The 20,407-nt window shown below is 35.5% G+C and overlaps 2 protein-coding genes across 2 annotated transcripts; one reads left to right on the top strand and one right to left on the bottom strand.

Annotated features, from left to right (window-relative positions):
* Positions 1-534: 534 nt before the first annotated feature.
* On the top strand, positions 535-2,306 carry LOC123529566 (glutathione S-transferase A-like). Its single transcript, XM_045309933.2, has 3 exons — positions 535-742; positions 1,184-1,424; positions 1,889-2,306. The coding sequence occupies exons 1-3, from the start codon at positions 569-571 to the stop codon at positions 2,152-2,154; spliced, it is 681 nt and encodes a 226-aa protein (XP_045165868.1). The 5' UTR covers positions 535-568; the 3' UTR covers positions 2,155-2,306.
* A 1,694-nt stretch (positions 2,307-4,000) lies between these two features.
* Positions 4,001-20,078, bottom strand: LOC123529565 (solute carrier family 26 member 6-like). Its single transcript, XM_045309932.2, has 17 exons — positions 19,442-20,078; positions 18,828-18,938; positions 18,346-18,581; positions 17,629-17,793; positions 17,094-17,255; positions 16,147-16,229; positions 15,405-15,552; positions 14,702-14,815; positions 13,988-14,065; positions 13,407-13,502; positions 10,207-10,313; positions 9,626-9,695; positions 8,059-8,265; positions 6,451-6,657; positions 5,772-5,826; positions 4,923-5,044; positions 4,001-4,466 (listed from the first exon to the last, which is right to left on the bottom strand). Exons 1-17 carry the CDS (start codon positions 19,764-19,766, stop codon positions 4,131-4,133), a joined length of 2,622 nt encoding a protein of 873 aa, XP_045165867.2. The 5' UTR covers positions 19,767-20,078; the 3' UTR covers positions 4,001-4,130.
* Between the last annotated feature and the right edge of the window lie 329 nt (positions 20,079-20,407).

Below are 20,407 nucleotides of genomic sequence, written 5' to 3'. Positions count from 1 at the left end.
TATGTTTTTTGGACGATTTTACCGATACTGATAATTCAGAAACGAGGTAAACGTAATAGGTGGAACAGACTTTAGTTAATATGTAATAATGAACGTAATTGTTTACTAACCATGTAATTATGCATAACATTTCTTGGGATAACTGCTTTATCTGTTTTAAACATAAAATGAAAAGCCTTATGGAACCTTAAAGTAAGAAACCATCGGGTGTAAGATGGGTTGCAGTTTTTATTACAAATGTATCAACTAAATCAGTGTGCTGTATAAGCAATGACAGGCAGTGAAAAAGATTAATTTTGAAAGAAACTTCATAAGCTAATGCTGTGCAAAAGTATTTGTTCATCTGATTTATAGTAAGAATTCCTAATATGTCACGTTCTTTCCAGTATTTTTTTTTTACAAAATGCAGCCACCAGCTTTGATTTTTCAATGTCGTTATCAAGGTCAGTGAAATACTTGAATGACTACCTCACGTTTTCACTTATCTTTGAAAGCACAATATTTGATCAGTGAAGCGACGTGACCTTGACCCAATGTATACTGTGTTCTAATTTTGAATACTACTAAAATGGCGAACAAAGACATGTGTTTACTCTGGGGGTCGGGCTCAGCCCCTTGTTGGAGGGCCATGATAGTTTTAGCAGAGAAAGGACGTTGGAAAGGATGCATGAACAAGAGGCTTGATTTCTCAAAGGGGGAACATAAACAGAGCGATGTTTTGGAGCTTAACCCGCGAGGACAGGTAATTGTTTAATTTTATATTAAGAAGTTCAGAAAATAGGACAGTTGATATTATAAATAGATTTCCTTAAATAGTAATATTTGAAGTAAACTGATTAATACTGTATAAACAATTTTTTTTGTACGCTGTTTTTACAATATGCAGTTACGTAGGCCTACATTGTACAGCTCTACGCTATTAAACGCGGCCACCAGTGGACTGGGCTTTTTTCTGTATATGGTTATGTACCTTGAAAAACTTAAAAATCTTCTCATCTGAAACTGCCGGTCCGAACCAGGAATAACTCCACTCGGTGACCAAACTGGTCTTTCAAGTCAAAACATAATTGTTTCATTCGTGTATCTTTATACAGTTTAGAAAGGATACTATGCGAGATATTTGTAAGAGGAATTTTTCATCTGTAGTAAGATATTATTTTCAAAGTTTTCTGTTATTTTTCAGCTTCCGACATTTAAAGATGGTGATGTTGTGGTGAATGAGTCGGGAGCTATCTGTATGTACTTAGAGGAAAAGTATGGTGACGATTCTACCTACAGGCTCTTACCTACTGACGTAAATGAGAGAGCCAAAGTCTATCAAAAAATGTTTGAGGTATCCAACATGATATCAAACGTCCACGTACCACTTATTCGGTATCGGTTCGTGACAAAGAAAGAAGACTGGGATCTTGAACGCTTAAAAGGTTGGCAATATTGTTGCTGTTATAAATAAAATGTTCTGCTCAAGTCAATGTAACAACTTCGTTAATAACTCGATATATATTTTATGTTGGCCCCCTATATGAATAGTTCTTGATATGTGCTTTCCATTGTATTTGAATAAAATCCTTCTTTTCAGCTCGCCTTGACGAATGTCACAAGAGAGTATTGCTATACCTCTGTTACCTTGTTAACGATTCTCACCAGCGTCATACCTCAAACCAAGTTTGCTCAGCTTTTCCTAAAGGAATTTTCTACAGCATCTGAAATGGAACTTATTTCATTATAAAAAGTTGCTTAAACTCGACACCTGTACCGGTAGTAAAATAACCATTATGTTACTGATCCTCTTACACGTCAAATGGAAGCCATTTTAAAGACTTAAACTCATGAAGATATTTCATATAATTGTAGATGCTGAAATAATTTCATTTGATGTCCATTTCAGAGAGTACAAAGAAGGCTAAAGAAGAGCTAGACAGATGGAACACAATTTTAGGCGACAAGGATTACCTGTGTGGTAACGATTTTACTATGGCAGATGTGTTTTTCTATCCTTATCTAGCATTACTAGTTAGAACCGGAGCCTCACTTTCCGGGCATCCGGCACTGAAGAAGTTCTATGACAGGGTCAGTAAGAGGCCGTCGGTACAAGCCACATGGCCCCCACATTGGAAAGAGAGCGAGGGACCAGGGTATTTCAGTGATTTGTAACCTTGAGGCATTTCTTAATGATTCGTAACCTTGAGACAGTCTCGCCTGCTAGACATTGTTAGACATTTTACACCTTTTAATTTGACTGTATCTATTTTATTTTATATGGATGATAAATAAGTAAAAAAAAAGACATATTAACTTTGTTTTATCCATTGACCAGCTCAAGCTTTAGACATGTAGAATACCGCCAAAGTATAATATTACAGGAATTCAGCCACAAACCACGACCTCCGGGTATATAAAAATATATTTCGGTTATAAGTTATCAACACTTTTAACAAGTTAGTACAGTTTTAATCAACTTTTGCATAACTTTTACGTTATGTGATTGGTTTTGTACAATCATAGTCATTATTTTTTATGAAATTAATTTCATAGGGCTGCGCTTGTTTTCTGCAAGTGATAGGTAGACTTTAAGACTTTTCGGAGAATGACTATAATGGTGTTAACATAACGTAAAACTAATTTCTAAACGGTTGAAATAGATATGTGAGCCGCGCCATGGGAAAACCAACATAGTGGGTTTGCGACCAGCATGGATTTAGACCAGCCTACGCAGTCTGGTCAGGGTCCATGCTGTTCATTAACAGATTCTCCAATTCCAATATGCTTTAAAAGCGAACAGCATGGATGCGCAGTCTGGTCAGGATCCATGCTGGTCGCAAACCCACTATGTTGGTTTTCACATGTCACGGCTCATTTTATATGAGGGATAGCAGATATCGTTATTATCTGACGCATATTGCATAAGCAAATGAAGTTGAGCAAAATACGTTTTAAATTCTAATCAAAGGCGATTATAACGCAATTTAATTCGACCAAAGTTCACCATTTCAGTGATCTCGTTTTAGCCGCACATGCTCATTAAACCGTTGACTACAGTATAAACAGCGCCCGAACTCGGCCAATGATTCAATATGGCGAACAAAAATAAGTATCACCCACTTCCTGTACCATTCACAACGCTATCTTTATTGAATATAAATTCAAAATGCATTCAGAAAGTGCCCCTGGCGTCACATGTATTTTTCAAGGGAAATCGCCGATTAAATAAAATTTCTTTATTTATAATAACGAATAAAATTTCGCATTTGTATTACTAACGAATTAAAAAGCAAACGGTGCACTGAAAGTATATGGTTTTTGTTCACATCTTAAATACTTGTGTAGTTCATTTGTGCAAACACATGCTATGTAAGGAAGACTTGAATAAATAAACATGCAATCATATTTTGAAATTTATTTAAGCAAATCAAATACAACTTCAAACAAAAATTCAGTTTCACGTCATAATAATGCGCTAAATTCACTCTATAGCAGCAAGCAAGTAGATACGGAAAAGTTTATTCACAAATCAAACGATTATGGAAGTGATAACCGCATGTCCTTTAATTACATCTTGATAACTTGCAGTAAAAAATCACCAGAAAATTACATTGATTGTGCATCCACTAGTAATCCATGTGCAAAATACAGATATATAAATTCAAACAGCAAAAATCTTACCACTAACAGTGGTATCAATGGCCGACATGTTTATGTGTGCTTTAATTCATAAATTGCCTTGCAGGACTACGTTTTAGTCAAGAATAAGACAGTGTAATTATATAGTGAATTAACTGTTGATATTACGTCTAATATGCAATGATTAAAACCCACATACACATCAACTACATACAAGTCCAGTGTATCTTTTTGAGCTGGAAACAAACTTTAAACTTTGAATAAAATGGCGCTTTCTAACTCGATTACTCGCAGTTATGGAAAATGACATGCGTACAATTTCAAATGAAATTCGTTGTGGCTTATGACTATAACAAGTGTTTATAAATCTATATAACTGCTTAGTTTACGACAGAAATTGATTTCATCACTGGAAATATGTTCGATATTTTAATCGTCTCTGATTTAAACTGCATCTTTTTTGCACTCGATAACATTTTCAAGGCACATGTTTTGCATGTCTACAGCAATCACTTTATGCTTTCTTTCAGTGATATCATTTCAAAATTTGCATCTTTTATTATTGAGCCTTGTCGGTTTAAAACACCATATGCTTGTTTTTCACTCGAGTCCCTATGTCCTATTCCGACTGAGTCGTGTGTTATTGCGCGCATTTCTATGTCGTCTGGTGAAGTATCGTACCATTGTTCATCGTCATCCGACTGAACATCCGGTTGTTTCCCACTCGAATCATCTTCATCATCGTCGTCGTCATCATATATTTCTTGATCACTCTTTTCTTTATCCTCTTCATCAACTGTCAGTTCGATCATTAATTTTACATCTTCTCTCTTAGGAATATTTTTCTGTAAAAATAAAAACAATTGAATATTTAAATTCTGTGTTATTTTTAGTATTCTTAAACATTAAACGTGTTAAAAGGTAGAGGTAAGCGATCCAGTGTTGTTACATAACAAAGCAAAACATGGCATGCCAAGACTTTTTGCAGATAAAATTTGTTGGGCGATTTCATCCATATTTTTATACAAAACTTCCAATACTTATAAGTTTGCTCGTTTCACCAAAAAGCTTATAATTGAATAAAGTGCATATTTTTAAATTTAATGTGTTGCCGAAATATCTCACAGCCTCACTTAACAATACTCTGTATGGCTTTTTCTAAGTTAGCATGCGAATTATTATCTTCAGAAAGCAAACATCGGCTATAACAACATTGGGGAACACCAAGTTAAAAAATATTAATCGCAAAGCTGTTTTAAAACCTAACGTTTTCACAACCTTCGTGATTAACTTATACTTACCCTTATTTCGGCATCTACAACTTCCTGGCCAATGATTACAGCCTCGTGTACAGTGAAGAACAAACATGTATAGTCAATATTTTTATAAAATTCAGCATTCCGCAACATCAGTCTAACGTCAGCTACAAAAGAGAAAACTCATTTAATCTATGATAAGTAAAGCAAAAATGAATGATATACTTCATCCTGACTTTCTTAATTTTTTAGGTTCGCACACTTAGCTCAATAGGGAGATCACAGATCTACGGACTGCGGGGTTGTGAGTTTGATCCCCGGAAAGGGTGTATGTTCTGCGTGACGACTGAAAAAGACATTGTGTCTGAAGTCATTTGTCCTCCTCCTCTGATTCATGTGGGGAAGTTGGCAGTTACTTGCGAAGAACAGGTTAGGCCTGGTACAGACTGCCATTACATAACGGAAATACTGTTGAAAAAAAGGCGCTAACTTGAATCCAAAACAAACAAAAATCTTCACTTTTGGAAAATAAAACGTGTAAACTATTTAATACAACGCCTTTATTTTAATGTTTCATTTTATATTTTGATGATAGAGGATCCGTTGCCAAGCAGAAACTGACGTTTTTAAATTGACTGCGACTCTCAGCTACTTGTTTGGCCCACGCTTTGGGTGAATAATTCATTAATCATCAAGGACGCTACCAAGCCGACATGCAGAAATTCGATAATGAAATATGCTTGCTCGTGCCTGAATACCAGTATAATAACCGGATAATGAACACTGGCACTTATCTATCATTAATATAGAAAGTCTATGTTTGATAAAGATTTTGTCGGTGTGCCTAGAGACCCAACAAACATATTTCACAATGTTGTGTTTAAAACAACTTACGTTTGCAACCTGCAATTAAGACTTTTATCCCCACTTCTTTGTAGTCTTTAACAATCTGAAATATAATTGTGTAAAATGTTCATTCACATGTTCTTACGTGACTGAAGTGCCATCTGGACAGACTGCACTATACCACATGCGGCAGGCTGATGCTATGAATAAGCAACTTTATTTGGATAATATCTGAATGACTTCCACCAGACGGTGTCAGTGCTGGCACGCATGCCGATCATGTATTTCACCACTAGTAATGTAGAAAATCAAACAAAAACGCATATCACAAAGAAAGCTTAGGCATAGGAGAGAGAAAAGGGCATTTGGTAGACGAGCCCGATCTGTAAGAAATGTTGAACATTTGCTTTGCTCCCTTTTCACTTTCAACAAAATTATTTGAAAAATGAAGACGAAACAACAGTAAAATTCAGGTTTAACCCTTAGCCTGCTAAATTTCTAAAACGGACTGGTCTGTCATTCAATTTAGGCAATACCATTAATTATTCGAAGGGTTGTTCACTGAAAATTTACTGACTGAATAGCGAACAGTGCCTGCACGGATGTGCAGGCTGATCTTGGTCTGCACTGGTCGCAAAGGCAGAATCACTTGCCACCAGCAGGCTAAAGGTTAAAGTCCTTTTAATTACAGTTCAAATTGTACACACGGTAAAAAAACACAACTTACAGTGGACAGTTGCTTTACTGCTACTGTATCAACATAGTTGACAACAGACAAGTCTAAGATCAATATCTTTATAGGGGGCTGCCAAGCTTTCGCGAATCTGTCCATGATTAATTTATTCTCTGTTGCCTTCTTGATCTGTTCTTCATATTCATCAACTTGAACAGGGCGTGGCGTTACTATTTCTATCCTTGGGCGTATCTTTCGGGCCTGCAATGTGCATGATGAAAATCAAATACACAATTTATCATCTCCAAACAATCCGCAGCTATTCACTACCTAACGCATTTTTTTTTAAAATTCCATTAAGTACTATATTTCAAATAATCTTTGTATTCTAAATTCAGCTTACAGGTAAATCATTTATGCACAATTTTTAAAACAGAGTATGCATAATACACGCAGCACTGCTTTTAATGTTACTTACATGAATTAAAACAGCTACTGGATATAGGAAATAGCAAAAAGTAATATACTGTAACAGCAAAAAGCCACATTATTGCTCGCACTATTATGACCATATATAAAGGAAATAAAGTCTTGAAAGCGACCTTGTATAATTCTCTAGATATGACTTTTGCAGACTCCGCCGGAATAATATGTTAATTACATTGTTTCATGCTTTTAACTTTTATTCAGGCAAAATATGTATAAAGAGCTATTTGTAAAACATCTATGCTCAACATTATGGATTATCCCATTTTCAGTCGCGAGATCACCATGAGCTTGACCCTTGACCTACTGATCCCATAAACAATAAAGGTCACCTAATGACCACAGGCAATCATGAAGTCTGAAAGCAGTAGACTCGAGGATTTTTAAGTTTCTGAACTGAAACCATTTTCTGTCTCAAGTCCTTTGACCTGCTGAGAATACTTTTGACATCCAAAACAAAAGTGACATATACTGACCACAAGCAAAAATCATATGCAGCTCGAGAACTGTATGCCTTAGCATTCTTTACTTAAATGGGGGAAATCATTTTCAGTTTCACTGTCACTGAAACATTGACATTTGACCTACTGGCTCTCATTACAAAAGGCGTCATCTACTGACCAAAGGCAATTATCCTATGAAGTTTAAGTTTGAAAGCTGTAGGCCCAAAGGTTCATACGTTATTCAGTATACACCATTTTCAATCTTGAGGTCACTGTGACCTTACCCTTCGACCTACTGAAATCTAAAGCAAAAGAGTTCATGTACTAACCACAAAGATTCACCCTATAATGTTTGAGAGATGTGGACCAACGCATTCTTCACTGATTTAGCAGAAACCATTTTCAGTCTCAAGGTCACTGTGACATTGGCCTTTGACCTACTGAATCTTAAAACAATAAAGGTCATCTACTAACTTCAGGCAATCATCCAATGAAGTTTGATGAATGTAGGCCAATGTATTTTTCAGCTGTTGAGTGGTCATGACCTTGACCTTTGACCTACTAACCCCCAAAACAAGATCATTGTGATACCAAATTGATAGGAAAGTTATTGATAGGAAAGCAAATGGTCTACTGACTGGCATATCGACTTTCAGTAGAACAATATACAGCCTCTTCTTTGAAGTATGGGGAGGGGGCATAAAATATAAATAAGAAAGATCTCTGTATGTACCTCCCGCCTTTTCTTCTCATACTCTATTTGTTCTAGCTCCTCCCTTCGCCTCTGTAGTGTTTCGTGCATCGCTTTGCGTTTACGTTTCAGCAGTTTGCGGGGTATCAATCCTGTCTTCACATATAGTTTATCACGGAAATGTTCAGCATTGGCGAAATACAAAGAAGTCTCAAACCGGAAAATTTTCATGCCTGGAACCTCGTGCACCTGTTAGAAAAAAAAACAGAAAGTAAGTTGGCTTACTGAATGGCTCAAACTTTGAACAAGCCGACATGCATTGTAAAACGTTAATGTTGGTTACAACAAAATAAATACAATAACCTTAGTACATATACAATTAATTAGCAACTGAATTGACATGCAATTAAAGGTATAACCAAACCCATCCTGCATTTTTCCATGTATAGAGGTAAAATGCTGCATAGTTTGAAAGAGACAGAAATTATCTGGTCACTTTAGCCTACGGGTTCCAGATTTCCAAAATATTTTACCCAGGATCTCTTTTTTTCGGCTCAAATAAAGTCTGGACAGTGGGTTGCACACAGGCTCATTATGGGGACACTTTTTGCCAAGAAATACTAAAATTCCTTGATAGATGGAAGACATATGGAAATAATACAAACAGTACCTGTTAACCTTTGACCTCCAATTGTGGCCTTGACTTTTAAGTTTGGATCTTGATGTTGCACCTGGCAGGTCAACTCATTATGGAGAATAATTGTGATAAATTATATTAAAATTCCTTGATGGATGGCAGTGTTATTGAGCAGAATAGAAACAGACACTGTTAACTTTTGACCTCCAAAAGTGACATTGACCTTTAACCTTTGGGTCTGAGAGTTGCCAATGACACGTTGCCTGATAACTGGAAACATTTGTTCCAAGTAATGCTGAAATCCTTTGCTGGAGACTGCACAGTTACTGAACAGACATTGTTATCCGTGACACCTGACCCTTTGTTGCGTATTATCTGGTTATGGTGAATGTTTTTGTGGAGTTATTAGATTCGTGCATTGCAAAGATAATGGTCGGACAAGAATTACTTACAATCTTACATCTCTAGAATGACCTTGACCTCGAAGCTAGGGGTCTGGATAATACACAAGGCAAATTCTTCTCATGTTGGAAAATGTGTATGCCAAGTATCAAAATTCTGTGATGGACGACAAAACAGACCCTACAGATGGTATATTAATATTTGACCTCCAATTTGTGACCTAGGTTGTTATGTTAGGTGTCTGGGACTTGTGCTTGAAATACTGTCTACCCATGGGAAATATATGTCAAGTTATATCAATGTCCCTTAACGAATGACTGAGTTATCGAGTTATGTATACATGTAGACCGGACACGAAAGTGTTGACGGAATAATGGACGGACGGAAGAGCACAATCCCACATTATTGAAACCGGTCTAATAGAAAGTCCGCACGTATTATCTTCACAGAACTGATGCGGGTCAAGTGAAGTTATAAGGTTATGTGTAACAGGGACTGTTTGTTTGACTGAATTGTATAGCTGGTGAATGTCTTAACAAACAACCCCTTAAATTGTAACCTGTGCATTACCTGTTTAGTTGTCTTGAGATCTTTGTAAGCACCTGTCCCTGGTAACTGACCTAACTGGCTCATTTGAGGTCTACAATAAAAAAGAAATCTGTCTTACATTCATAAATATTCGGTCTGCACTTTACTCTTAGTAAGTAGGAACAAAAAAGAGTTTTTCAAAGATTTTAGGAAGGGCAAAACACAATGTTAGTTTGCGGAAAATCTTCAAAGTGTTATCATCTAATTTGACACCTTATATTCAAACAAAAGCAAAATCTATATCATATTGATGCACATACTTATATGAGCCGTGCCATGGGAAAACCAACATAGTGGGTATGCGACCAGCATGGATCCAGACCAGCCTGCGCATCCGCGCAGTCTGGTCAGGATCCATGCTGTTCGCTAACAGTTTCTCTAATTCCAGTAGGCTTTGAAAGCGAACAGCATGGATCCTGACCAGACTGCGCGGATGCGCAGGCTGGTCTGGATCCTTGCTGGTCGCATACCCACTATGTTGGTTTTCTCATGGCACGGCTCATATTTAAATGCATTAGCTTCAGAAAGTGTCAAAGAGGTAAAACAAGAAACTCAGGTCTTACTTTTGTGAGTGTCTAAGCACAAAGTACAGTGAAAACACAATTCCGATAAGCAAACCAAGAGCAACGTCCAAAATTACAACAGCTATAAAGGTCACCATCCAAACAGCCTGAAACCACACAAACACAATAAATTATAATTGTATACAATATCAGTTGAAGTATAAACAGGGTAAGTAATTCATTATGTTTAAAGCTTAGAGTTAGAGAACACGAACTTTTTATTTGTTTTTGCCGTAACTGTGTATATAACAAACTGATAATGCTTGTTGATGTAGAATACCTGTTCATGCAAAGTTTCATCGCAAAATACTGATTAAACAATGACGGAGAAAATAAAAAAAAACGCATTTCAATGTCAAACTCTAAATTTCAGAATAGAAACCTTGACAAGTATGAGCTATAAACATAGAAGTTTTACACTTTTTAAGAATCAAGATGCACGATAACCGGATTAAAAGGTAGCTGCGCCAATCTGACATGATATCAAATTTATTTTCTTACATGAAAGAGCACACCTTCTGATATACATTTTCAAATAGATAGCAATATCTATCAAAATCAAGTCAAAAGAACATAGTTCTTAATTTGAAGTTGCTTGGTATATAAAACAGAGCTAAAGCCCTTCTGTAAAACCTCATTTTATCATAGCTAAGCTAACATATTTTAAATACATGCTACACGTTTCTATTTTAAAGATTTGTGTCTCATAGATCTACTAAGTATATCGCTTTGCCTTTTTTTTTTATTTTAACAATCACTCACACATCAAAAAACTGAAGAAAAAGTGAATGGCGTATTTGGAGACAAGCTCCACTATTAACATGTCTTATTTCAATATGTAAAGTATGAATCTAGGAGATAATTCTGAACATGCTTTGGTTTATCTCATGCAGCTAAAAAGAGAAAAATCCTGCTCCGTAATTTTTACTTTGTTTTGACAAACAGTTCAATATAGGAGAGCACTGCCAAGCAATTGCACGTGCCGAGAGAGAGTCTTTGCATTGCCATAGTTCACTATTATTGATATTTTTCATAAATTTGTAATGAAATAGTATATCATTTATTGCTAGTTCATAACAATGAACGCTGTCTGCACACACTCATTGACAACGTTTTGTCGGAGATCAATAAAATAGTAAACCGAGACAATTAAATTTGATCGTATCTTTATTAATATTTCATTTCGTACACGACGCCAAAGTTGTAGATCCCTAGGTGAGATCAAATCAATTAATTAGTTACGAAATAGAATTAATTCAGTAATATGTATTATGCTTATTTTTTTCCCCCTTAAATTAATAAACCCTGTTAATTTCTTTTTTTTTTTAAATAAACCTGCGTATTTCATTGTGTTTTAAGAGCCTACTTTGCGATGCATGGCTCTATGGCTGTGTTTGGGGTGCCCTGTGCTTCCGGTAAATCAACCCTTACCTTTTATTTTTTAGTGAGCAGAAAATTGTGAGTTATAAATAATTGCAGTTCTTAATAGTATGACTTAATAAACATAAAAATGAAGAACATAAAAGGGTACACTCCCTTATGTTTAAACGTAAAAGAAATTTACAAATCTTATAGAAATCTTACATTAATAATATAAACATTGTGACATTCGAATTTAAAACGCGATTAACTGTTTGTTTGTCTTCAAATGACCTCACCTGTGACAATAAGATGTATCCATCAACATTTTCGAAAATCCCCCCCACCCGAAAAAAACAAATAACAGTTGCTATGGATACCTCTTTGTTGTCCGGATCCATGACGTTGCATTGCCATCCTCTTGTTTTATAAGTTTATACGCTATCACATGACACGTCATTCAGTTAGTCACATTAGATAATTTTGTAACCCAGTATACTATTATATCTCTGGTGTCAATACACTTTACTTTGGTTTAGTGTAACAATGTAACTTTTCTTATATGTGATAAATTAAGAAAATTAAACACTGCGTTTTAAAAGATATCCGCTTCACCTTAAAATCCCTTGACATTTTTATTCTGAAACTTGAAAACAGGTTTCTGTATTTCTATATTCTCTAGAATCATACCTATCAATGTTGTGTCCCCCGGGACCGTGCGATCATTGACAAAGTCATAGTAAATATTCACAGCGAAACATACGCCGCAGTTTACATTTCAATTATTCATAAAAGTAAAAACGGTCCAGCTATTTCTTCAATAAAACAGCACGTAATACTAACCGATATTTTAAACAGTAAAACATATACATGCGAAACAAGAATAAAAATAACTACAAAATCTAACGTTTTTACAGGTGTAATTATGTTCAAATAATACACGATTTTACTCACATTTTGATTTTTGATAAGCGGAATTAGGTATATGTTTGAAGCTTTTTTATCGCCAAGCTATGGTTAAAATTACTTTCTGCCAAAGGTGGAAACAAGATGAAAAAAATATGTACCAAGATAGGCACTCCAAAGAACTTTTACCAAGCAAGTAAAGAACACGTGCACATATTTTCATCATTACTTTTGCCACCTTTTTGTTATTCTATCATCACCATGATGATTTCATTGTTATATGTTAGAAGCAAAGAAAATGGAAATTTTCCATGGAAAATAGAATTCGATCTTTCTTTTTTTTTGGAAAACATTTTTTTCACTCCGGAAACTGTTTCGTTTCCAACGGAAAAACATACATGTCTTTACAGACAGTATTTAAAAATAATAGCTGTGAAACAATGATCACATTTGGTTTATATAAATTATATCTTTCACGTGACTTTAAGTTCGAAACTAGGTGGGTTTTTTAGCAATATATTTTTGGCTATTCAAACTATATGCAAATTACTAAATGTGCTGAACATAGAAATGAAGATCGATTTCATCTGATTTTCTCAATGAAAAAAAAAAACAACATATGTAATATATTACGTAAAATTTTACGTGTAAATGTTTTATACAGAAACGATTTTCATATAACATAACAGGAACGGTACAAACACAGATTTTTCTTTTACTGTGAAATCATTTAAATTCGCTGGCATGAAATTTCGCACAAACGTGAAAAAGGACTATTTCGCGCGGGCTTTAATTCGCGCATTTTCAATTTATAAATGAAAAAATAAAATTAAAAAATAATAATAGCGCGGCCTTAAATTCGCGCATCGGTTCTAGCGCGAAATACGCGAAAATTCGTCCTACGCGAATAAAAATGATTTCACAAACTAACTTACAAAGTCTTTCTTTGAGAGCTTCCATAAGCGTTTAAGTTCTAGGAACTGGAGGAACATCCCTTTCAACGTTACTATAACAATACTTGCAAGTATGCACTGAAATATACATGAATATACATGAGAAATATCAGGTTCCATTTTTTTTAATTCTGAAAAAGGGGATGTATTCAGGCCTATATGTTGGCATCTGTAGTTATCTTTCTTTCTTTATTTATTAGAGGATATAAACGTGCACATACTTTATGTAACTATTTTGGGTCATGAATTACAAACTGCTTTTAACAAAAATGTTATAAAAATTGAGCCGCGCCATGAGAAAACCAATATAGTCAGGATCCATGCTGTTCGCTAACGGTTTCTCTAATTGCAATAGACTTTGGAAGCGAACAGCATGGATCCTGACCGGACTGCGGCTCAAATATGCCATTGTTTTCTGCTAAAAACAATACATGCCAATACAGTACCCGGACCCGCACTCTTCCTTTCTCTTTAAATGTGATTGTTTGTCTTCATGATTTAGTGTAAAAGCTATAAAGTTATGTGAGTACAATGTCTACTAACTATTTTAGAGTATACCATACCTCTGGCAGAGATTCGAACAAAGGTCCTATGTAGAGAAGCACAACCAGGACAACCATTGAGGACACCAAACCAACAACCTGAAAACAACGGATACATAGATGCTACCTCCTAATCTAAATAATTAAACAAATAATATTTTATGAGGTAAAATAAATGATAATTTTTTTAACCGAAATTGTATGTAAAAACAGACATTGTTTAAGTTTTTTAAGATGCCTCGTTTTTTCCTTCCAAATGCTTTAATCGGAAGTATGTTTTTTATCGACACCTCTTAAAAGTCGTTTGAATATTTGGCCGACATTGTGAAAATCAGTGTACAATTTTGTTTTCATCCCCCTTTAATACCTCAAATATTTACGACATCCAACCAAAACTGGTGAAAAAGAAATGTTTTTTTTTTTCCGAAGGCGTAATTATCAGATTCCCCTTCTGCAAAATAGCATTAACTCCTTGGGTACATAAGCACTATGAAACTTCTGAGTTGAGGAGTGAAAGCTTTTTTGAGACAAGGGTCCCGGGCGAATGTCCATAAAACAATACAGACCTGGGTCTTGCCTCCAACGGAGTCTTGTATCAGGCTATCCATCAAGGACCCCACACTAACAGTACAGTTCAAAATTGACCCGATAGAGTTACATATCCCGAAAGCTATCAGTTCCTATAAATACACAGAGAGAAAGAGAAAGATAAGATAGACATGGAGACATGCGTACCTGAGTTTTTCCACCCGCGGCATCCTGGACCAGGCTGCGAGATAGAGAGGCGGCACAACAATAGGACGAGAAAAACGAACTGACGAAATTACACACTCCTAATCCAACCAATTCCTATAATAGATTTGAAATAAGAATCGGGTTATGTCATATCTTTAATTGTGTTTACATTCGCCACCGTCACCATTTTTGTGATCATCATCATCATCATCATCATCATCATCATAACGTAGTAGTAGCAGCAGCAGTATGACTTTAGATACTGTCACTCCCATATGCTTACAAATGGCTATTTATTGACAGAATCATTAACAGTAATACTAACTGTAACTCTCAAATTATCACCTACAGGAACCTGTATTACTCAAATCACCATGGTTATTTTCAAACAACAGAATCCTAGTATGTATGGCAATATCTTTTCATTTTCATTAGAATCGTCGCCTTTTTCTTCATCATCATCATCATCATCATCATTACCATCACCATCATTCACTTCACTTTGCTACGGAAGGTCGGTAGTTCAAGCCGGGTGCCCACTGGTGCATGCTATAATGCTAAGAGTGGCACCTGGAGTCTTCCTTCGACATCAATAGCTGGAAGGTCGCCAACAAACGTAACATTGTTTTTATGATAATCCTTCTGAATATTTGTGAGTTTTTTATTTAAAGTCATCAAATAAATATAATAAAGTATAGCTTACCTGATTTGCGTTGACACGATAGCCATGTCTGTCAGCTAGAATCTTTGCCATGGAATAACTAATTGCATATGCTATAAAACCAATGGTTAGACCGTCCCCAAGTACTTCCGGTATATACTGCAAGTTGGATATGGACGGTTCTGGAAGTCTGAAAAGTAGATAAATATGACAGCAACTGTGAACCATGTTCATGTGAAAATGGCAAAATTGAATATTAATAATCGGTATACGTTGAGAGTATGAACGTTTGATCCGTTAGAGTGATTTGCCAAATGAGGTACTGAAACAGTGTGGTGCAACAATTTTTTTGTTTAAAATGTCTGTTTAAAGTCCGTAAAGCCAAGTTCGTTACTGAAGTAGCCACCGGAATCGATCCGGGTGTCCGATACGATACCATTTAAGGCTCATAATACCTTCGTATAAAATGTGGCTGTCACATTTTTTTTTTGTTATGAACATTGAATAGCATAATCTCTTGTTAAATCCTATTTCCGATAATATTTTTCTCTAATATTTATGTAAGGTTTGAATATTGAGAAACATAGTATAAAGTTACACTGAATCCAGTCTTGTGATTACCTCTCTTTAGCACTCTAACTGTAAAAGTTCATGTATTAATCGTTACGTTTTTTTATAACCATATCCTTATGCATAACTTACATTTAAACATGGAACTTTAGTCACAACTATTATAACGACAGTGATGTAACTTTAATTATATTAATTTCAATTAAACACTTACCCGGAGGGAATTTCGCCAACCACTTCTACACCAAAGTCCTGTCCAAGTTTCGTGTAATAAGAAACCACAGTACTAATTGAAATCTGTAACAAAGGTTAAATAAATATAAATTTGTAAAAACAGTTGCAGCGGGCTATAAAAGGTTAACATCACATCTGAGTTACAAGTGATGGGTAATAACAAGAAATGAGCCGTGCCATGGGATAACCAACATAGTGGCTTTGCGACCAGCACGGATCCAGACCAGCCTGCGCATTCGCGCAGTCTGGTCAGGATCCATGCTGTTCGCTTTCAAAGTCTATTGCAATTAGAGAAAGTGTTAGGGAACAGCATGGATCCTGACCAGACTGCGCGGATGCGCAGGCTGGTCTGGATCCATGCTGGTCGCAAAGCCATTATGTTGGTTTTCTCATGGCGTGGCTCAAATGTGCATTTGAATACTTCGACTGTCTAAGAGCGCATGCATTTTACACATACATGATTGTGTTATAAATGCACGCCTTAGGATATATATATATATATATATATATATATATATCACTGCAAGCGCTTTCAATTGTACATATCTTCCCTTTCAGAACGTTTTTCAAGTCATGACAACCAGGTACTATTAGTGTTTTCGCATATATATACATGAGTTAGGTCTCTTTGTTTCTTTGAAACCATTTGCATATCTATGTAAACGTTATACTTATATGCATGCCTATTCTTCCTAAACCAAACGTAAACTTGCATTTTTTTTGTAATCAATTGAAATACGACTAAACTACATTTTATGTATTTAGTTACATTTAAATGCAAGTGGCGTCAATGTAACAAAGGGAACTAACTCAGATAAAACCCTATATTGACATTCATCTAGTTCAATTATTAAACAATACTTCATTTTGTGAGATTGTCCTTTAAACTCGACGCCAACTATATTTTACAAAATCAAATATAATTACCACGATAAGTTCTATTGGGATCGGCATGAGAAGATGTTGTTTACAAGATTTGTTGTTGTTGATCCCTTCTTTGATGAGAACGAGCATGAGCATACAGGTCAAGGACGCTGTGAAGGTCACCATGTTTGTGTGCACGATATTCACGACAAACTCCGAGTAAAACTGAAAATAAATAACGCTCGAACAGTCAAATAACAGTACATTGTTAAATAATATATATATAAAAATACGTAAATATGTCAGTGATTAAACAATGTAGGCTAAAAAGGTGAAGTACAAAGTCACTGAACAAAAACTTAAAATGCTTTCTGTCATTAAATAATTACATATTCATAGGAGCAGTCCGGTGTAACTTCGAGAGTCGGGTGTAACCATATGCTTTGTTATCCGCACCCCATTCCCCCGGCCCTAAACTCCAAAATCTATATTTTCACACATTAAATAGTATTACAAATTAATAGAGAAAAATTTGATAATTTAGCTATAAATTGCTATAGGATTTAAAATAGCAAATTCTTTCTTGAATTTTACTTACATATACAAGAGCGAAAGGTCCATAATGATTGTTGACATGAACACCAAATACGTGTTTGATTTGACTGGAGAACACGTGTATGGCGGCGCCCGTCGTGAATCCACTGATGAACGGATCCGACATAAACGAGGCCATAAATCCCAATCTCATAACACCCATCAACAACTGAAATCAGGACAAAAATATGTTTATAAGGTTTAAGGTAATGCTGCAGTTTATCAAAAGTATTTTTGTTTATATATTCATCCGCCTGAAAAAAATGCCAAGATCCGAGTCCGTTATTGTTTAACTATCAAGTTAGCAATGGACAACTGTGGCTGGCTCTATGATGGTAATAACAGAAACATTAAAACTGGACAGAAGTTTTCAGTTTCCGGTACGAAGGACCTGTATGTAACTTTTGAGCTGGTGTATATGATATTATGATAGAAGAGAGTCCTGCAACATTTTTTTATGTTGACTGAATGAGAAATGATGAACATTTTATATTACACGTGAAACGCTCGTGAAATAAATATTCGCAGCGTTGCACAAAGTATAAATTAGAAAGCAAATTGTGCGCGAAACGAGCAAATATTTTAATTAGTCTCGGTTACAAAATAGGCTATTCGCGAACACATCTTGCTTTACGTTATAAAAATAATGATCAGTATAGGACCAAAATTACGTTCTTGGCCGGGCTGTCTATTCTATGTCATAAAGTATAAAACAAAATACCTGCATACATCCGACGACGAATGTTACGGAAAGGGCGTGACCCAATTTGATGGGGTTGGCGTATCCGTCTGTTTGTACCAGCGGTTCAACTTGTGGATTAGGGGATAGCGTTGTGTTGGTACTAAGTAACGTTGTCACCGAGGCATTGTCCGAGGTGAGCACTTTAGCTCCTACGTGCGTTTGGTAGCCCTTGTTTACAACTTGACCAACCATTAAACTGACCACGGCAAAAGTTCCTTAAATACATGATTAGATTTTTTTGTTCAGGTGTAAGTGGTTATACTTCATAAGCGTCACATTTTAGTAACAGGTTACTTTACATACAAAACACATTGAAAGAAGTTAAGATTAATAAAAAAGAAGCTATATATCCTTTTTGATACAAGATTCGTGTAGTTCAAGTGTCAAAGCATAATTTTCTCAATGACCACACTTACCAAATTTAGCCTTTTAAAGGGTTGTTTCAAAAGTTACAAACTTACCAATTGATACATGTCTGGAAGAGCCGAAGAAGAAATACAGGAGTACGGGAAAGAAGGAGGTGTAAAGGCCGTAAATTGGCGGTAGCTGTGATAAGAAACCATATGCCATTCCTGTACAGAAATAGATAAAAAAAAAATGAGTTACAATAATATTCTGTGTTAGATATTGTGTTCATTTTTGTATTAACAAGAAAAGGCTTATTTCATTTAAATAAAACGTGCTTTGTTGTGTCCGTATTTATATTTCATGTTACAAATTGTAACCTGTAAACCGAGGCTGATAAAAAGTACAGCGTATATGCCAAAACTGGATTTCTACCAGTAGTGTCTATAGTCACATGTTGGCAAATTCTTCCACTTAGTTGTCGTTTCTTACATTTTCAGACGGAAGCAGAAGAATACTTTGCATAGGAGAGTGCCGGGTTGGCTTTTCCGAGTTAATCTGCCGGGTGTTTTATTACTCATTACAAAGTCCATACTGTATAATATTGAAAAGGTAATGAAAGCAAAATGCCATTACAAATTATCTGCAACTAGTGTATACAAACATGTACCTATTACGGCTTTAAACATACTTTTAAAAAAAATGATATAGGAACAGTTTAAGAACTTACCTTGTGGTATATGCATGATTCCTACTGTAAGTCCTGCGACGACGTCTGCTAAGAGGTTCCGCTTGATGCTATACCGGCGCATTATTCGGATAAAGGGGAACATCTCGTGCATTGATTTGCTGGCACAAGTCCTGGAACATTCCACTTGTGGACAACATTTTCTTGTTTCCTTGTAGATGGATTTCGCGTGTTGTTTTATATGAAGTTTGTTCTCTATTCCCTCCCTAAGTTGTTTTTGTGACGCATCCAACATCTGAACACGGAATTTTCGTTTTTGAGTTTTTGAGAGGAGTGCCTCCCGTAAGTCTCGGTTGATACTCGCCATTTTGTCACAGATAGTCCACTTTGGGAAAAATAATATCACAGAAATATGCTTAAGAATTTAATGTATTCAGATGTGTTGTAAGTTTAAAACTTAGAGTTTTATAATTCAGGTTCGCTTGATTCAAAAAGACTAGAAATCTTGTCAAACAAAAAGTAAAAAGACGCAACAAAATATTTCATAGTGGCGGACAACCAAATGTAAAACATAACTATTGCCATTATGTCATTGTGTAAGATTTACTTTTTTCTATTTTCATAAAATGTTTTTTTTAATATTTCCTAAATAAATCCAAATCCACTGAATAAATTTCCTCTTCTGTAAGTGTCTCTTAGATTTTTTTAGCAATATGAAATAACACATTCGGATTTACTTGGGCTTGTTCGATGTATACAAATGAAGCATTGTTAGAATGACCACTATCAAACACTATCACTTTGTTTTAAACAAAAAAAGGCTATAAATGACATATTGACTGATTGACAGGTAGATCAATAACATCGCGTGAAATCGATAATCATTATAAATTACAAAGTGAATTTAGGTATTAAATTGCCTAGAGACAACGACTGAAAGATGCCAGTACGATAACATTATGACCTTAAACATGCGGCTGACACATACACTTCAGTTTTGTCAGTACA

Source organism: Mercenaria mercenaria, chromosome 13, assembly GCF_021730395.1.
Source record: "Mercenaria mercenaria strain notata chromosome 13, MADL_Memer_1, whole genome shotgun sequence".
NCBI lineage: Eukaryota > Metazoa > Mollusca > Bivalvia > Venerida > Veneridae > Mercenaria > Mercenaria mercenaria.
The sequence above is the reverse complement of the archived record's forward strand: the minus strand, read 5'-3'. Positions and strand labels throughout refer to the sequence as shown.